This window comes from Melozone crissalis, unplaced genomic scaffold, assembly GCF_028551555.1.
Source record: "Melozone crissalis strain CALT ecotype California unplaced genomic scaffold, PUWL_Pcris_2 ptg000019l_1, whole genome shotgun sequence".
Taxonomy (NCBI): Eukaryota; Metazoa; Chordata; class Aves; order Passeriformes; family Passerellidae; genus Melozone; species Melozone crissalis.
In genome coordinates, this window is record NW_026535797.1 from 27030430 (window position 1) to 27051002 (window position 20573).

Here is a 20573-nt window from a genome sequence, read left to right on the forward strand (position 1 = left end):
TTTACATCAAAACAGATAATACACAATACATGTAATGAGAATTAGGCTTGCATATTTGAGGGAAGAAATAAATCCCTGAGGGCTATAATGTCAAGCCTGATGTTCAGGCACCCAGCCATGAACTTGGATGAACTGCAGTGGAGGGCTTACAGCAAACACCAACAGAAAGCACTCTTGTATTCTCACAGGGAAGACAGCAGATTCTTTTTCACTGATTCAACATTTATAACCTGCGCTGTGATCAAAAGCTCAGAACCTTTAAAGAACCCACAGGGCAGTAAAATATAAAATAGAAAAAGAAGTGCACTGAGTACCAAACACATCACAAACCCAGCCGGTGGCTTAGAGCACCTAAAGTGAAACAGGGATTTGAAGTATGCAAACAGAAACTAAGGATTGCATGCAGAACGCTTCTGATTCAGCTGCAGTTTTTAAGCTCAACATAATAATATTTAATACATCTATTTCCTGGCTATGCAGGATAGTAATAAATCTTTAATTCCATATTATATCTCTGAACATATCCTCTTTTTCAGTGTTTTTGATACAGCATATGAAACAAATACATTTATCCATTAGCAAAAGCAGTCCTGTGCTTCCATACTCTACAAATTTAGCTCATACTTATTCCAAACAAAACATAAACCAATGATTATGGGTATGAATGGAAACAACTCCTTTACTGTATCTTTTAAGGAGAATCAAATGTCAATCAGAGGGTCATCCAAATAAATTGCTCACAGATTTCAGTGCTATCACATCATTACACATTTTTATCCACTTACATATTCAAGTAGTTACACAGGCCTTAGAACTCATCACATTCACACACCCAGTAAAGTACAGGAAAGTTGCATGAACAGAGAGCTTTCAGATTTGAACATACACTTCAAAAATTTTACACTGATTTTCCTAAAAACATGCTGATTTGTTATTCTTCTCATTCAAATGCCTCTCAATGACAGCATTGTAATTTTAGTGATTTTTAAGTAAATGTGTTAGAATATTTTGGGACAAAAATATAATAAAGGAAGTTCATATTAATGCCATTTTAAAACATTATTGGGTTATCAGGAAGGAGAAAGCTGTATTTTTCACAGGGATTTGCCTACCTTGACCTCCTCAGAGCTTCTTCGTCTGGATCTTGCACTGCAGGAAAAAATGTTTCAGTTAAAAAATAGAAACAAAGGAATTGGCTTTATAGTATTTAAAATTCTTTAGAAACTTATCAAAAGACTATCTAAAGGTGATTCACACTGACTTTGCAGCAGTGGATTTGTAAGAACATCATGAAGATAGCAGTTCCCTAGGGACAGGAAGGAGGATGTTAGGAGGAAGGTAGTGATTACAACTACTTTCCCATTCATTATTAGCAATGTTTCACAGCTGTAGGCAATGATTCTACAGAGAGGTCCTGCTGTTTTGTACAAAGCAGGAGAGACAGCAGCAGCACATTAATGGGGAAAGGGAATGCTAAATATTTCCTCCTGATGTGGGAAAAGGCCCTGACCTTCCTTCTCTCTACAACAGGAGCCACCTGTGAGCTTAGTACCAGGTAGCCACAAAACCATTTCCATAGACAACAAGGTTAAAGCTCTGTGATACTCATATCAGATCTAGGTTTAGATACCAGGGCTGATAGAGACATAGATTCCATACAAATGGTGATTAATTTTTTTTTTTTACCTCCAGAAGTCACTTCTATAAAAGACTGTTACAGAAGACATGACATGCTGTCCATTTTGTCTAAGAATGGACAGCTCTGTATGTCTAGGCTGCAGGAAACACAAAGATTGCACTGCAGAGAGTTGATTTCTAAGTAGAAATAACTGTGGGGTCCCAAATGCTTCTTTACTGTACAATCTGTTATACTTTTATGCTGAGGCCCCTGGCAAAAGAATTTTCTTCATAAAGCATAAGGTGAGATTGTTCACTATGATTTCTGAGTTCCCTCAAGTTACATGGAGGATCTTCACCTTCACTGACAACTACATGAACCTGGACATGAGTATTCCCTGAGTATCAGTGGCCAATACCAGGGCAGTGAGGAAAGACATCAATCTAAAATCAGGATGAGATGTTTTGTTATTCAACTTACTGTACTCAGTTCCAGTCATCTGGGCAAGGATACGGAAGGACTTGGACTGCAGGTTGGCAGAGCGACGGCTCCAGTCCTCACTGTCATCCTCAGGCTTGTTCTGGGTTTTAAGCACAGCCTGATACACTGGAGAGGCACTGTCTACGTGAGGATCCTTTATAGGGAGGGCACTGCAATTCAGAAAGGGAAATGTTGGAAGCAGCTCTCTGGTCACAGTATCTCACCCAGCCATCCCCTACATGGCTTTGAAACTATCACTTCTTAAAAAAATACATAGATAAATTTTTATGTTATGGCTCATTCTATCTCTGAAAGGGCCTGTTATCATTCAAATCCATTTGGAAATACCTGTTCATAATTCCTCAGCCAATGCTGAGGAATTATGAACAGGTACACAAGTGTGCAGTGGTTAGAATAATATGTGGAGAGTAGGCCAGGCAAAGCCATTTATTTCTCTGACCATTTTTGTTACATATTATTTCTTATATAAGCAACTTCACGTTGGTACTGTTTTATGTTTTCTTTAAATTACAGTGCTGGGCCAATGTACCTTAAGGTTGCAATTAGAAATAAACCCATATTTCAGTATAAAAATAATGAGGTAGACTTTTATAGCTTTTTCTAGAGATGATTCTTTTTCAAACTGAATTAAATTTCCATCCGCCATAGTGTGGATTCATTGTCTACTAAACATGTGAAGCACAGGAAGTCTAGACTTGCACTCAAGACTTGCATATATAAGTAGTATCTGAAATCTTTAATGACAGAATGTATCTCAGGATATTACAACATGCTTAATCATCTTGCAAAGTGATATATCCAGTTGTGCACACCTAAAATCAAAGCTACACAGGTCTGTAGCACAAGTGAGGTAACCTTGCTTTGATTTATGATGCAGGCTAGAAACAGGCTTAGTAACTTAATAGGTTTTGGTGGTATTTTTCCCCAGTGAAAATAACTTCTGCATAGCAGAATTAAATTTAACTATTAACAGAGCTGCAGAAATATACACTGAGGGAATGATGTGTGCTTGGAGTAACTTGGCTCCATGACTGCTCTAAATACAAGGTCTATTTTTGAAGCAAGTGATTTATTGTAACAGCTTTATGCTATTCCATAAAGAGCTTTGCAAGCAGCAAGCTCAACTTCATGAAAACTGAGAAACAGTTCTGTTTAAAGTTAAGGGCCATTTGGTCCAACAGTTGCTTCCTTGGTTCAGGCTCCAAGTTAGTGCTAAGATATCACTTTGCAGAGAAAATCTACAGAAAATCTGGGTCTGTGATTTGAAAGCCTGAGAGGACTCATGAAAAGCCAGGATGTCTGACATCCTACATAGACTGGGATGCAAATGTTACCAGGTAGTGCTTTAAATATCAGTACTTCCCAGCTGATACATTCCTCTTCTTCAGCACTGGGTAATATACACTGGTTTGATGGATTTACACGTAATACCATGCATTTATAACCCCCATATATGCAAACTTCTCACTTTCCTGAGGAGCCATCAAAGTACAAATCCCAGTTAAGTTTTTTTTGTGTGTTTCCACACACCAGTGGGGTGGAACACAGCTTAGGTTTAGAATTTAGAGAAAAACCTGAGTCTTCAGTTTAAGCTTTGCTACAAACCATACAAGTTATGTAAAAAAGTTCCTCAGTGTGAAAGATGGCCTGTAGGAGGAAGAAACATTTTTGAGCTCCTTTTTTAGCACGTGTTTCCTAGACCACAATCTTTACAATATCCAAACACTAGCAGATACAGAAGGCAGAATAAAGGGTTTTTTAATTTTGGGAAGGCTCTGCCATCAGTGACTTCCATCAGTGCTGCTGCTGTGTGCAGCAATAGAAAAAGTGGTACCATACCCTTCTTTAGGCGGAAGAGGGGTGAACAGTAGTTTTCCTCTTGTGGCCCATCACACATAGCTAAAGGGCTTGCTGAGGCAGGCAGGAAAGCACAGCAGTGAGTTCTGCCTTCTCCTGCCTTCTGCAGAAATAGTCTTTGCACGGCAAAGAGATTCTCTCTAATGCCAACAGTAAGTCACAGCAACGCCCTCGGGACTGTTCTGCTGCTTCTGACACTTGGCTATGCTGCAAGTTCTGTCACAGCAATGCTTCCCAAAAGGTGACCCTATTTTCAAGTCCCCAGAGCACTTCAGGGTGCTTCACACCCAGAACCTGGCTTGTAAGAATACCAGAAGTGACTGCCTGATGTGGGCCAACAGTTAACTTTATACCCCCACACTGATGACTTAATCTTGTAGAAGCTTAAAAACCTGCTGTATGGAACAGCAAATTTCCCAGCTGAACATCATTCTAGAGTGGATAATAAACCACTGGATAGACAGTGCTGCTGATTTCAACCACGGACCACTGTGGCAGCAATGGTGTGACAGCCACAGACAGTTCAAATTCCTCTCTTTATATGCTCTGGCTCAAATACTTTCTTCTTATATTATGACCTATGTACAAAAAAGTAGTTCAAAGGTTTATGTACAGATATGCCATTAACTCAAGCATTGTTAAAAACTAGATCTGGAGGCTGGACCACAAATTTCACAGTAGCAATGTGTGGCATTAATATGACATATTAATATCCTTATGGTAGATGATTAAGGCAGGAAATGGAGCTTGGTGAATTAACCTCCCCAGCAGAGTGAAACATGCTCATATAAATTGAACTAAATTAATGCAATACATTGGAGTATTTCCAACTCTGTCTTTAATTCAGCAGGCCTTTTTCTTTTTTTAAAAACATAATTATATTGTGGATGAATAACTAGGACATATAAGCCTCTCAGCATGGAAGTGTAAAATAGAGCACATCGCTGATTATGAGCATTTCATAAACCTAAATGTGACAGTTTATTCTTACAGACAGCCTAAAGATGCACATAACCATGTTAATACCACTGTTATACATCTTTGTAATTTAATTTCTTTCCATCTGGGTGTGGATGTGCAGAAATATCATGCATCTTTAAGCATATTACTTTAAATTGATGCTACTGGAAAAAAAAAACCTCATCCCAAATGGGTTAGAGCTGTTGGAGGTTTTTCATCTAGAGCCTAAGGTATTCTAGTAGGAGTCAATAAAAATTATTTTCCTTTTTCTTATCATCATTTAAGTCACACATTTTTACCATTAAAAAAACTTTAAAGACAGTTCAAGCTTCTCTGAAAAAGTAGCAATGGAGGAATTTTATTTTTTGGAGTTCATTATAAACTATGGTTTACTATGTGAATCACTCCCTGGAGTCATTATGCAGATTTAATTTCAGTAGATATTAAGTAAAAACTTAGGAACACTGCAGTGTTCTACCCCTGATGTAGACATACAACAAAATATTGTGACATCAGGTATTACACTGATTCCAGCTATTTTTAAAAAAGCCCTAAGTGGTAAAAACCCCACAACCCAACAAACAAAAGTTCACATAGACTGGTAAATAGCCAGCCAAGTTGACTTATTGCAGAGGACACACAGGATCTTAATTTGTACAGTCACATTATTGATTCTTCTACTTCAACTTTCAGATCTTATTCCCAATAAAGGTGCTGGATATATGCCTTTATACAACTTGTGAATTTGGCTAAAACTGCATAATGGAATTTAGAAGTGGTTTGACAGAAATGTACTCAAAACACACTGTCCACAAGGTTTTACTTCAGCCACCTAGCTCCTGGTTCTTGGTTTAGCAAGATCAATTAAAACAGAAAAACAAAGAGAAGAAAAATATATAAAGTCAGGGCATTTGAAATTTTCTACCTTTAAGTTTCAGCATGGAGTCTGAGTATCAATAACTCTGTCCTTCCCTTTATGTTTTCCATGGTGATCCAGTAAGTGTGGCTTATTTCTAAGTGACAAGAGTCTGAGTCTGATTTCATGAAGATAAAACATCACTGATTTCAAATGGTCAAACTAGAAAATGAGTTCCTATCTTAGGCCTGTCTGTCCGTCATCACTGATAAAATAAGTCAACTGTTTACAGCTGCTGTCTGCCCTTCAGATGTGCAGTCTGAGTGTGCTTATCGCCCTACAGACACTTGTGGACAAATGAAAAGGACTAAGGCTACTAATTAAGAACCAAGACCAAATTATAGGCTGATAACTGAGACAAAATGAATCAGCACACAATTTGGTCTGCTTTTATATTAAAAACTCCTCATACAAATACTTCCTCATTAAGCATAATCTTAACTCAGACTTGATTGACTAAGCAAGCTAAAGAACATTATGGTTTCTACTGCAAATTAAAGTTCAGAATATCACAGAGGAAACTAAAAGAAACTTACAAAATGAAAAGGATCCACATATGCAGCATTAACTTTATAATCACCTGATCATTTAAATAGGTAATTTTTTTAAACATTACTATTTGCATCATATAATGCTACAGCATGTAATAGAAAGTGCCAATGTATCATAAAATGTCTCCTATAATCCATGCCTACGAAGGATATGAACTCTTATAGAGAACACAAACGAACTTCTTTGTACTTCACTAATTGGAAACATGAGTCCACTCAACACCTGTGAGATTCACTGAGTCAAAGCCAGCTAAAGGCATTGCTTGTGATCCATCACGAGGGAGAGCTGTGATGAACAACAATATTGGTGCAAAAAGTTAACAGAAAAGAAAAATAATTATAAAAAAGAGAGAAAAATGGCCAGCAAAAGGGAGCACAAGCAAATACATAAACCATCCTCATTTTGAGTAAGTCTGCAACTAACATATGGAAAAGAAACTATGTTAAAGTGTGTTGCTATACCTGTATTTTGGTGTCATATCAAAGGAAGGCAATTTCTATTTTGGGCAGAAGTGCACTTGGTAGGAGAGAAACCTGGCTACATTCATGGCATATGTAATTTCAGTAAAGTTATTACAACTCTGGATAAGTTAATCAGGTAAGATTACCAGAAACATGCATTGGAAAAGCAAAGTTATTAAAGATCAGGGGATTTTGCCATAGTCCAAAGGATCTGTGTAAAACACATGTACTGTATGTAAACTGGGGATAGGGAAAATACAGCAAAACATTCCATTCTGAAGAATAAAACAGTAGCCAGTGCTAAATAAATATTTTGCATTCTTCACATCTCAATAAAAATTCCACCCCCCTTTTTTTTGTCCTTTCTGCGCTATGCATACAATAGTGACTATTATAAATCATGGCTGTCAGGAATGAATAGCCATCCAATATCATATACAGAGCATTAGATGTATTTTTGTGGGGTTTACCAGTTCTAGGAGGAATACCAAAACACTGGGTTAAATTAACGTACCCCTGACCACGGGAGGGGCTAGGAACTTTAAGGTCTCTTCCAACAACAAAGCATGCTATGATTTTCTAGTGATCCATCCTTTTAAATTCAAAACATGGAAGTGCTTTTGGACACTGTCTAGGATTGATACACATTTGTGTAATATACCTCAGGAAAAAAGAAAGAGTCCAGGAAGAGCAAATGTGTCATGCAGGTAGGGATGTTACAAGTACCATGCAGAGAAAGAGCATTCCACAGAAGGAAATAACCTTACCCAGCAAATTCTCCACCCTGGGCTTGTGCCTGGCCTGCAATTGCATCCATGATAGCATCCTGGGAATACATGCTGATCGGGGTGTTATACTGCGCGTGAATTATGGTAGCCTTGCCGCCAAGGCCCTTCACCTCAATGGGTTTGTGGGTAGACAGGGCAGAGTCCTTCAGGACATTGGGGTTGAAACGCTCCGTGAAGTCCGTGCTGGGTTATGCAAGAGTGAGGTTCCACAGGGAAGGAAGGGAGGGGAAGAAAGGAGAGAGGCGTGAAGTTAAGTGAGGGAAGCACCACCAAGACAGGAGTGTGCACGTCTGTTCATGGCATCTCACCACCAAAGCTTCTCATCAGGGAAGCACAGACAATGTAAGTACCAAGCCATAGCAAAAAGATGGCTGTGCTAATGGATGTCATTTTTGGATTGGCTTATGATGTATAAAAAGGAAAAAAAAAAGGTAAAATAGCTGTCACTGTATTAAAATATCACAAAAAATCTGTAAGCACTTGTGTGATACTTACATACACTAAAATTCTGTTGTTATATGCATATATACATTTAAGTGTATACAAACATGCTCATGTATATATGCATGTCCATGGGAAGTACATGCACAGAGCAGAGAATTCCCACTTTTTTTGTCATCCATTTGTGTTTTCAGAAGGGTCTTATAAAGGTCTAGAAAGTACAGGGAAGTGAAGGGATATCAGGTTTTCTATTATTTAGAAGGTTTCCATACTTCCTCTGTGTGTCATTAATCACAGTGAAATTTAGTACTTGTGCCTTTTGATCTTCAAGGCTTTCCTTACAGAGACTAAATCTTCCCAAAATCTCTCTACACCAGCCTGAAGTGCTGCTATAGCATGATAAAGGCTCAGTCCCAGATCAAAATATGCAACATTGCAACCAAGTGCAGTTGGAAGAGTTGCTGCCTTAGTTTCCAGTGACTCCATTTACAAGGCAAGATTTTATATTTGATGGACTGAGCCTCTAAAGCAAGCTAACTGAAGCTTCCATGACACCAGAATGAGTCAGTTTGCAGTCAGACTGCAGCCAAGGAGCAGCTGGTTTTCTTGTAGGGTTGAGCTATGCATAGTTCTAGTTCTGGAGCTAGAACTGAGCACTGCCCAGAGTTCCAATGACCAACATCATCCACTATGGTGGCTGCTCTTCAACCCTGTCCTGCCAGCAGCAGGAGGACACCAGCAGGAGAGACTTCATACACTCACCAAACTGGACAAAACTGGGAACTCCATCCTTTGTGAAATAACAGATATTTCATAAATGTTTCATTCAGAACTGAATCCAAAAGCTGGAAATAGATATTTTTCTCCCTGCAGAAGAACTGCTGAAGAATTCAGTTTGATTAGAACAATTTTCCTTTTCAGTTTAAGACATTAGACTGTAAGTTTATTGGCTAATATTGTTTTTCTCTTTACACACACAACAGTGTGTCTGTTTATCATGAGTAGGCCCAGAGGGTGAGAGTTAAAACTGAACCCTCAACCCAGCATGATGAAAAAAGGTAAACTCAAGTAAGGCTGGCAGCCATCTGACTTAATTATCTGAAGACTATTATAGGTGATAGGGGATTCCACTCTGTTTTCAGCCTTTTGTTTGGTGGGATGCCCTGACTGAGGATGGACAGAGAGAGATACAGTCACATATCACTGCAAATCCTTCATTGAACATCGACAGCCACATGCACAAGGACCAGAGACACACAGGAGCACATGCTGCATTACAGCCACAGCCTTCACTTGCACATGCCAACATCTTAAGGTAGGGAACTGAGAAGTGGCATTATGCATTCAAAAAAAGTGAAAATTATCCTTTTACCAAGACATTCTCACATTTAAAACACATCTCCCTTAACTATTCATCAACTCTGACAATTCTATAATTACAGTGACATCATCTCTGGAGGGGTGGTGGGCTGAGACATGCAGGTTGAGGTACTGAGCATGCACATGCCTGACTTCAACAGCATCTCTTTTCTGTGTAATACCCTAAACAATCGCATGATAATTACAGAAACACAGGTCCTCAAGATCTTGAATTTAGTGTTCTCTTTCTTTCACACTGTTGGAAGTACTAAAGAGATTCTAAACCCAAGATCTGAGAAGACTCTGCGAAGGAAAGGACAGAGATTAAATAAGGCACCTTTAAAGAATAATGTTCTAAGCAATTTGTTTCCACAGTCAGATACAGAAATCAAAGCTACTAATGTCAGAACAGCCTAAACTTCCCTCATGGTGGCAGCAGGAGTAATTTGGGCTTTCACTTGGGGTCTTTAAACAATTTTAGTGATGTCTTTCAAGAGGTTTTAGTCACACTACATACACCAAGGCAAAACTTCCAGTGAAGTTAACAGGATTCAAATAAAAAAATAACAGAAAAAAATACAGCTTGCCAACTGCTGAGTTCTTTTTCTAATTCTGGAAGCAAACAGAAGATATTTGTGCTTGTAAGGAGTGCTGGGCTCTGGGACAAAGTGGCAGAGGCAAGGCTGCAGAGACAGCACCTCTGCAAAATGAAAGGGATCTTTCTCCTAAGCTACAAAAGGATCAGAAAAGTAAATCCCAAAGCAAGTAAGATTACAAATACCCCTATAAAGTGACTTCTGCTTTCTAAGACAATCCTGTCAGAATAATTATTAATGTAAACTGGCTAGGATTTTTCACTCCAAAGGACTTACATCATCACACTCACACTTCACTGAAATCAACAGAGAATACAAGATCAATGTAAATTATATGCACTAAATATTATTTCAACTTTATGTATTCTACTACTCCTAACTTTGTACTGTCAGTTTAAAGTTGACATTTAACTATTGGAATTATTTATTGTATACTCAGTTTGACCCAGTCTCCAGCAATTTATAGACAACACTCAGGTCAGAGGCAAAAAGCAAGAGTTTAGAGACAATCCTCTGCCCCTAGAAAACTAAAGGTCAAAACTGAGCACTCTCTGAAGTCTCCTAAATAAAGCAGATCAATCACATTTTCAAGTCAATAGTTATTTCTTTTTTGGGCAATAGATTTATCAAGATAAATAATTTCATAGATTTTTTTTCCCATATCAGTATCTTACTCCAACCTAAATTTGAATTTCAGCAGACTTTAGAAATTAATTTAACACTGAAGCTAAAAGTACTTTACTAATAACACACCAAAAAAGGCTCAGATAATGCTCTCCAAACTCTGAGGGCATGAAGATCACTTAAAGATTCAAGAGAAGTTAAACCTGCCTGTAGAAGCACAACCACCTGAAAGCTTTTAGAAGAACTGGGCGGGCTCAGGTGGCAGCTCCATCACAGCATTAGAGCATCACCAAGAAATGCCAAGCGGGAGCACTGCTGGACAGCAGGGGCAGCGCAGGGCGCCTGCCACACCAAGCAGATGTTTACAAAAATACTTGCACTTGCAAGCAGACACAGCAGGAACACAGGGGATCATGCTACCCCAGAAAACACATCTTCACACACACAGCATCACACAAATATCTGGCACTACACAGAGGTGATACTAACTTGGCAGCGGTGTTGGTTATGACCTAGAAGAAGAGAAAGAGAACAAACAACATCAAAACCAGCCACACAGAAAACAGTCAATAGTTTGTAGAGTGTAAAGGGGAAAAGATATTTACAAAGGATTACTACAGCTCTTCTCAGACCATCTACAGATAAGAATAAAAAGAATAAAAAGTAAATGTATGCCTAAAAACCCCAACATGATTAAGAAAGGAAAAAATGCAGGGATTATAGTTGATCCACCAGGACTTAGTAGGGTACCATGGCATTTTGGCTGACTGGTGAACATGGTCTTATTGCTGTGCATCCTTAAAAGTACTACTACCAAAGTGAAGGGAGGAGGGAGCAGAGGGAAGAATGGAGGATTTTCAGAGTATATTCTCATCTGAAAATAGCAAATGAGTGGTAGAGACTATATTTTAATCTTAGATACTGAATATTCAGGGATAAAGTCTCTTCTCAGGCCACCCTCAGAGTTGGTTTTGGAAGACTGATTTTTAAGTCTTTTACATTTTGGAGAAGATCCAAAGAATATATTGGTAAATGTTTTAAAGCTAAAACTAAGGAAAATGCCTTTGTATATAACAAAGCATTTCCCTAGATATGACTGCACCTACATTATGCCAAGAGGCGTGTAAGCCATTTAACTTTGGAATAGTCATTCCTAATTTATTCCACATGAAACAAAGCAAGCCACACTTGCTGTATGTTTTTTGGGATATCCATATCAGTAGATTTTATTCCAACTGGTTCCATATAAGTGGAAAAAGGCATGAAAAAAAGGCATGTTCACACTCCATTCCTGCATCTCTGCATAAACCAGCGATGGTGCTTGCACAGTAATTCCAAAGCACCGTAACACAGGATAAAGCTGGGAGTGCAGAACAGAGTGTGCTCGCTCTGAACTACAGTGCTCTTCCAAATAACTCTCTGTGGTGGTTGCACAAATAGCAGTAATGAGCTGTGATATTTATTTTAACTGTTTTTCCCAAAGCTTAGAATATGCACATTCTGCTTCTTGGTTGAAGACTAGTTAATCCTATTTTGTGCAAAATAAAGAGGAAGAGATCCATGGTCAGTTAATAAACTTTTCTTTTTACTTGGCTGTATGGAATGCTGTTGACAGAACTGGGGACTGAGGGTTCCAACTTGCTGCTGTGACATTTCTGTGTCTGGGACTGATAGAAAATACTGGGCAGCAAAGCTACACTGTTAAAGAGTGACATTCCAAGCAGATTTGGCCCTTCCTGCTTTTTCCTTGCAGAACCTTTGATATCCTACCTATAATCCTTTTGCCTTGGCTCATCAAACAGCACTTTTCATGATCAAAAGCACTCTAATGGGCCAAAACTGCAGTAAAGGCTTTGCACTTCTGCATTTCCATGGTAAAGCAACCACAGATCACCCTCTGCAGCTACTGGTCAGATTCTCAGATTTGAAAATCTTCTTCTAGCTTTATAAACCCTACATTATGCCAAATGTTCTTACAGGAACTGCTAGAGATATATTAGGAACAAGCTGCAGCCTGTAAGCACATCAGTGATCGTATATCCATTTTAGGTGTATGTGAGACAGCTGGGCACTCATTTACAATGAAACCAAGTGTAATGGTATCATTTTCTGACTCATCCACACATCTACCATACATATAAAATAACATTTTCAAGGCAGAACTACCAAACCCCTAAAACACACCTTAATTAAAGGAACATAAAACTATGTCCAAAGAAAAGAAACATTATGTGCAAACACGAAGAACAGCTCAATAGTCACATCTCAGCAAAGATTTTTGAGATGTGAAGAGGCTGCTATAGCTTCCTTCAAAAACAGTAAAGCTTTGCTTCTCCTTATGTTTAAGATGTGATGAGAAAATTCCTCCCAGTTCAGAGTCACACACAATTTTAGTTTGGCTCTATATAGGGACATGTCTGGAACACCCAGCTTGCTGCTCACAGAGGTCACTCAGTAAGAGGCCAGTAACCCAAGCCACCTGGCACGTACTTGTGGGACAGGTATTTACTGCCCTTGACCTACAGTGTGAAAAATAACTTACACTGGAATGAAAAAGATGCACGTTACAAACTATGACTCACTGTTCATATTTATTCATACACTCCAGAGCTTTCAGCACATCATGTTCCACACTCCTATCAGGCTATCTTATTTTTCACCTTGGGTCAGAGTGATAAAGCTTTAATGTAAAGTGTATCAGAGAAACAGTTGCTTTGTTATTCTTCACAGATCAAGGAAGTAATCTCAAAATTAATTTCAGCTCCTTGATAGGATTTTCCAAAGGGTTTAGCTAAACCTGTAACAGCAATTCACACAATTAAGTTTAAATCATCTGGTGAAAAGGGCACAGAACTGAAACATACCTTAAGATCACTCCTCATGCTTGAGCTTTTTCGCAGCTTTTACCATACAGCTAAGTGCATGTTTGTGAAAGCACAATGAATTTCATTTTGGAGCACCACAATATCACAGCATTGTGATACTATGATGCTCCAAAACTGTTCCCAGTAAAGAGCAGAGCTGATTATTTAGTGCTCACAGTGCTTCCTTATTCCCATATATGCACCGTGAGATTGAGATTATCATGGATGCCACCAAGTCCCAAGATAGTTACAGGTTCCATGTTTTTTTCCACAGAGCAGGAGGCAAGATACTTCTTACTTCATGGATAACAGTCAAGTGGGAGTGGGAATGATAGCACTATTGAGCTCTGAATTTTCCCTGCATGTCAACAGAGATGTAGAGTTCTCTAAATCTCAGAGAAGTCACCAGACAAGACACATTTATTTAGTGCTTCTGGACTCTTTGATCTTTTCAGAATGTTCCTACACAGCAGGATAAGGGTTTTTTATTTTTTTATTTGTTCATCAGTGCTCCAGCTGGTAAAGGTATATAGCAGCTCCCTAAAATTTCATTCAAACTGAATAGAAAGGCTCTCACTGATTTTAGTGAGTGATGGATACAGCTGTATTGCAATTCTGATAACAAAACAGTCACAATGCTGAGCCATCCAAAATTCAGCCCCTTCACCCTCACCCCTGCACGTATTAAGGAGGATTATGAACATAGCAGAGAAAAAGACAGCAAGATATATACCCAGGAAACTCTGTATATTGAAATAAGACAATAATTGGTATTCTTCAGAAAACTGTAAATTAAGAGACAAGTATTCTGAGGTTTATTTTCCTGATCTTGCTTACTAACTGAAATTTTTTTTTAAAGGTAATTGCTTTACTTAATTATCAAGTATGAGAAGGGAGGATAGAATTTTCCCAGATAAGGTAATTAGGATTGTTAATGTTGAGTGCTCAAGAGAGTGGCAGTGAATCATCTAGAATTGCTTGAATCATTTAGAACAGGAGTATATGCTCTTTTAATAGGATGAAATATCCCTACTTTTCTACAACTTAAAACCTCTTGGTTTTATTTTCACAAAGAGCTGCTGCAAATGGATATAAAGTACTTGAAGATATGTAGTTGCTATCAGTGGATTGTCAGAATTTTCTGGTTTTCCTTATATAGTCAAGTCCCTAATGTCAAAATGTCAAAAAACCACTTTTCCCATATTCCTAACAAGAAATTTATCTTCATTAAAAAAAAACCCAAAAAACAACAACCTCAAAACCACAAATAAAGTAAAAAATTAGATTTGTTTGATGATTTATACATGAAGGCAAAAAAATTAGGAAAACCTGTTTCTCCCTACTTTTTCTCATGTACTGCAGTCCAAGCTCGTCACTTCACAAACCTACTAATAAAATAGATGACCTGCAATATAGGAACATGGAAAACCTTGACAGCATGGGATCAAACTACCTGGGCAGTACCTGGAGATCATTCCTTGTCATAGCAAAGTTAACATTAAAGCTAACAGATGCAAGACATTCTTCAAACCAGAGGATTCAAAATATTGCAGTTCTGACTCATTTTGCATAGGAAAGCCAACACCCAACGCAGGAATTACAGCAGGACACCCCAGTAGCTGGGTATGTCAGATTTGCTGGTCAAAGCCATTTCTCTCTAGCAAAGTACCAAAGATCAGGTGTGGTTTAGAGCAGCTGCTCTGATGTCTGACAGCAATACTTGGTTCCCTGAGACTCCATGCATTAGTTAGAACTGCTGAGTACCACAACCCTGAGATGATTACAGTCACTTCAGTCCTACTGTTCCCCCTCATGCTCTGCTGGCAATTGCCAATCCATGCTGCACATCACATACCAACAACCATTATTCTGTAATGGCCACGTGGGTATGTTTTGGGGCTACTGGAAAACTGAATTATTGATCCAGGCTTTAATAATGACTGCTAGACAAATGCACAATAGGGTAAGCACCATTACATTCACTGCTGAGCAAGTTCATTACTTATTGAAATAATTAAAGATGTTACCACGTTACCTACCCTCTAGGAAGTCCACCTTCCGAAGCCCTTCGGTTGAGACTCAATTTATGCATCTCAGCCATTTCCCTCAGGGTCTCTGCCGAGTAAAGGCCAATGGGGTTGTTATACTGCCTTGCAGGGCTCAGCTGGTGAGCGGGGCTACTGCCACCAGCCAAAGCAGGGCTTGCTTTGGAACCTAACGAGCCCTTGGCAGGTGAAATGTCAGGAGTCACAGACTGAGAGGACATGGAAGATCTAACTGTGGTAGTCTTTTGGTAGGAAGAGCTATTTGAAAGGCTGATCTCTTGCTGGTTGAGGTAGCCTGAAAAGGTTCCATTGGTTGCTAAAACACTACCCACAGGCCCAGTCGCCGTGTTAGTTAGAGGGCTGAAGGTTGGTCTGTTGCCATTGATTTCCCAAGCAGGTTCCTGTAGTAGCAAACATGCAGGCCAAGAAAAGAAAAAAAGAAAAGAGCAATCATAGAACACATGCAAAAATAACATATCTGCAATTAATGCTGTAAACATAGTCATAAACTAGCAATAAACAGATTGGGGCCAAAGCATTCAAACTTTCAGGGAAGATTTTCAACAAAGAAATGCATTGTTTCAAAATAAGGGAAGCAAAACCAACTCAGGCATTTTTTTACTAGGTTTTAGTTGAAATAAACAAATAAAGCTTAACATTAAGAGAGCATTTGCTACTAGTCAACCTCACAGCAATAATTTTATATTAAGGCAACACTGTCCATTAATTTCTAGGATAATTAAGAAATCTTAAAAAAACATATTGAGGTAAGAATAATTTTAGATCATGTATAACCATAGAAGCCAATGCCATTATTATAAAAACACAATGATTCTAAACCACACCATTCTGTTGTCTGTGAGTGCACTTGAGGTTATGGTAATGATGCACTGGTATCCTGGGCTCTGGTTCATGCTGATCAGGCCATGCAGCAGGGTTAGCAGAGACACCAACAGGACTCGAGAACTGCTCCACGGAGAGGCTGCTCCTATGCTGGTCATTCCTGCTTCATTTCCACTTGAGGGAATGTGTGCTTGAGAATGTAGATGTGTGCGTGATCCTACAATCCTGTCCCAGATAATATTCCTAACAGGGACAGCAGCAGGTATTGCCTTATCCAAAGGAATCTCCCCTACAATACCTATACCCATAGAAGTCTGTGCTGCTGCTCAGACTCAAAACGATCTACCAAAAACTCATCCTGGAAAAACACAGTCCAACACTTGAGTTTCATAAATGATTTCCTATAAATGCACCTTAGTGAAACCAAAATAAGAGGTGATATCAAAAAAAGAAAAATGCTCACAGTTAAGAGGCCCAGTAATGCTGGCTACTTGCTGCAGTCCAGCTCAGGGGACAGGGACAGGCAGGGGACATCAGCCTGAAGCAAGAATGGAGCCCACAATCTGGTCTCAGTGATAGCCAGTTCAAGAGCAGGTAGTGGCCTGAAGTGATGTTTTGCCTCATTCATTGGCAATGCAACCATCTTCTTTAACACCTTGCATGAAATACCGGTCTGAGAACAATTTGACCTCTGATTCTATGCTTTTGCTAGTATTGGTTATCAGTAATGAAATGTAATGTATCATCACTACATAAATGTAGTGTAATTTTGATACTATGGTTGACAAGAAAAATATTTTCATTGCCCTTTCAGATTTTTCTATATTGCATGTATAAATTTAGGGAGCATATATTTGAAAATAAAAATCAAGACAATATGCCTTGATTAATTAAAATTTATTGGGAAAAAACCCTAAAAGGTCTAAGGATATAAGTAATCATAACATTAAACACATTTAAGACATGTTGAATCAAAAATGTAAGGCAGATAAAATTAACTAAGATAATTTTTCTTAGTGATAAACAGGAAGAGATTTTAGCTGGCATTAATAGCTGCCTGAGGCTGTTGAAACAGATAATCCTAAAAGCATTTTCAGACCATGCCTTTTTAAATAAATACATTTGCAATACATACTTTGGTTATTATACCCTGACACTGAAAACAGCAAACAACAATCCCTTCCAGTGGTCTATTGAAAGCTTCTGGATATCATTAAATAAACAGGAAAAGGGGCTTCTCTCTAAAAATGTGTTCAAGAAGAGGCACAAATATGTTCAAAAATTAAGTAATCACTTGTGCAAACCATTTTTACATGCCAGCACAGAGGGACAAAACAATTATTAAATAAAAAATAAACACAGATGTAATAGAGAAGAAAAAGGATATGCTGGAGTTATATTAATTTGTTACCCTGAAAACTCTGTGGCTTTTAGTTAACTGTGGGTTTCTTCCTACACCCCAAAATAAAAGGACATGTAAGGAGAGCTGATTGTAAGAGCAGTTTGCACTGCTAATGAGAGAAATGCCACATATTTCCTTAGCTCTAATGCATTTTCATAGTCTTGGTGTTACTGGACAGTAACAATAGGCAAAAGGGAAATCGTAGGGCAGCCGTCAAACATTATGGCCGATGATTTTGCTCCGTTTTGGCACAAATGGAGTTCTGGTTTTACTCCTTAAACGATCTCTAGCTGGAATACCAGCATACTGGCAAATCAGTATTAGAATTCTTTAGAGCCCAGCAGTGCCAGGTTAGCAATCTCCATCTTGAGTTCATATTTTGGACAGTTTTAGGGCAGTTGTTTTCCTGTGTTGTGGGGGAAAAAATGGATGAAACAGGAAGTGTCTAAGGGTGAGGCTGTACTTCTAAATAATTACTGCCCCATCATCAGGATATTTAGCTCTTCCCTTTTGTGACTAACCAAAAAATCTCTGATTCAGTTTATTCCTGGGAGAATATTGTAGAATTATTTCTTGTCTCCAGTTCAGTGTCAAAATCAGATCTATGCAGAATTTCAGACTGAAGGGCAAATGTCTAGTACTGAGCAGCAACACTGAGCTTTCAGCATTGCATCACATGAAATGCAGCCAACAATAACAAACGCTCCCCTGTTCCCCATCTCTCATCCCATTCTGTTTCAGCGGCTGGAAAAGCAAGCTGACATTTCCAGCTCTGGGAGCCTGATGCTACCCTCGAGCCGACCAGGAGAGGAGGCTCTGACACTGAGCAATGGGCTTCCCTTCAGGAAGATGCGGGATCGTGCAGCAGTCCCTTACTGTGGGAGGAAAACTGCGTAACTCAGGGAATGAGCTGCAAACTGAGAAATGTAGAGGAGTCTCAAACCTTTTGAAATAGAAGGAAGCTAGGAATCAGCTCAATTTCCATTCTGAAATATTATTATTTGTTTATAAAAATCCAATTTCTATGAAAGGCAAATGTTCCTTCTTATGTATCAGGGAAGTGAGAAATAAATTTAGATTGGGAGATACAATACCAGGTTTTGCAGGTCCTCTTCCTTTGACAAATCATTCTCTATTTATCTATTGCTGTGACCCTACAGTCATTACTCACCTCTTGCACTTTGGGGAGAACAATTTTAACAGTATACCAGTGATTTTGACCACCCAACATGCTCAAGAAGCAATTGTTGCTTTAAATTTTTTAGAGGATAAAGGGAATGGAGGCACTATGGCACTGAATGACTCTCAACGACATGATCAAACTGCTTTTGGCTAAGCCAGCTTCTCCATCCTATACTCTACTTAAAAAGTCAGTCATCTCCATCTACTTTCTCTTAGACACATAGTCTCCCAAATTTGGCAGGAAACAAATCGTAAGTATGACAAGATGCTCACTGGGACTCCAAATAAATGTTGTCAGTAGTGTTTCACAGAAAGCACAACACACAGCCACATCATTAGAATCAACAAGGCTGTCAATACCTTCATGCAAATGAACAAATGTTAAAGCCATGCTTAGCCCTAAAACACCAGCTTGAATGTTTTCAACTGCACTGATCTGAATCTTCACTTGTGTTATGTCCCCTCTGAAGAGCTGCAGTCAATGAATTCATTGACTGGTTGATGGCTTAGTTTAAATCCTTAGACTCAAGCTTACTCTTACTGTTATCTGAATGCTTTCAACATTAACTACGCCCTTTCTTCCAGCTATGCCCCACCTGTGCAAAAGACTTCACTAAATCAAAAATATTTGACTAAAGTAAATGAAAATTGTTTCTAGTTTGAGATTTATGTCAGATATAGTGAAACTGGAAAGCAATCAAATAGTATTTCCAATAACAGCCCTACATACTGATGGTTGCAGAACCTGTATCATCTATAACATTGATCAGGTTTGTGAAAGAATGACTGATCTTTGTGAAAAAAGTATGCTTGTTTCCCTAAAAAAAAAATAAAACAAACAAACAAACAAAAAAGTGAACAGTGAAAGAAGTGCATGCTTGAAAATTAGTGGAAGCTGCAATCAGATCAGCAATAATGTACAAGAGGATTTATGGTTTTAACTAGACACTGAAGTTGCACATGCAGATTGTTTAGCTAATGTTGCCACACCTTAACCTTAACCAGAGAAGGGTGAGGAAAGCTTCTCATGATGTATGAGGATGACATTGTCACGACTGTCTTGTAATGCAGTCTTTTGCTGATTTTTAAAAATACCATCAAAATCATTTCATGTAAACCATCAGTCTAAACACTGTCAAGCAGAGGTGTGGAGGTGACTTCTGCCTGTGTGTCAGAGAATTCTTAATTTCTACAGTGATACTTGTTACTAGAAATAATAAAGGGACAAGCAAAGAAACCTTGGTTTTAAAGTGTATTTAGTGTAACACAGCTTACTGCCAAATCAGCATTACATTGCCTCTATCAGTAAAGTATCTTTATTCTGGATTTTGAGACTTCTCTGAGAGCTCAATGCCTTTTTTCCTTCCAAACAACTCCCAGAGAAGAATTCTTCTTCACTTAAAACTTGCTATTAGTGTACATAAGTGACACAAGTGTCACTCCTCTTGACCTGCAAAGGGTCCAGCAGTCTGATGTTACCTCTTCCCCTGGGTGAAAGATCTTCCTGAATACTGCAAGATAACCTGTTTCCCCCATACCTTCCCCTGGATGTCACCCTTTTCTC

The 20573-nt window shown here is 38.7% G+C and overlaps 1 protein-coding gene across 1 annotated transcript in view; it reads right to left on the reverse strand.

Annotated features, from left to right (window-relative positions):
• Window positions 1-20573, reverse strand: part of LDB3 (LIM domain binding 3) — a 112393-nt gene that overhangs the window by 40006 nt on the left and 51814 nt on the right. The window contains exons 7-10 of the mRNA XM_054276882.1: window positions 15577-15983; window positions 7633-7836; window positions 2099-2268; window positions 1113-1149 (exon numbers count right to left, since the gene is read on the reverse strand). Of these exons, the coding sequence (XP_054132857.1) occupies window positions 1113-1149; window positions 2099-2268; window positions 7633-7836; window positions 15577-15983 (818 nt within the window). The remainder of the gene's footprint in view (window positions 1-1112; window positions 1150-2098; window positions 2269-7632; window positions 7837-15576; window positions 15984-20573) is intronic.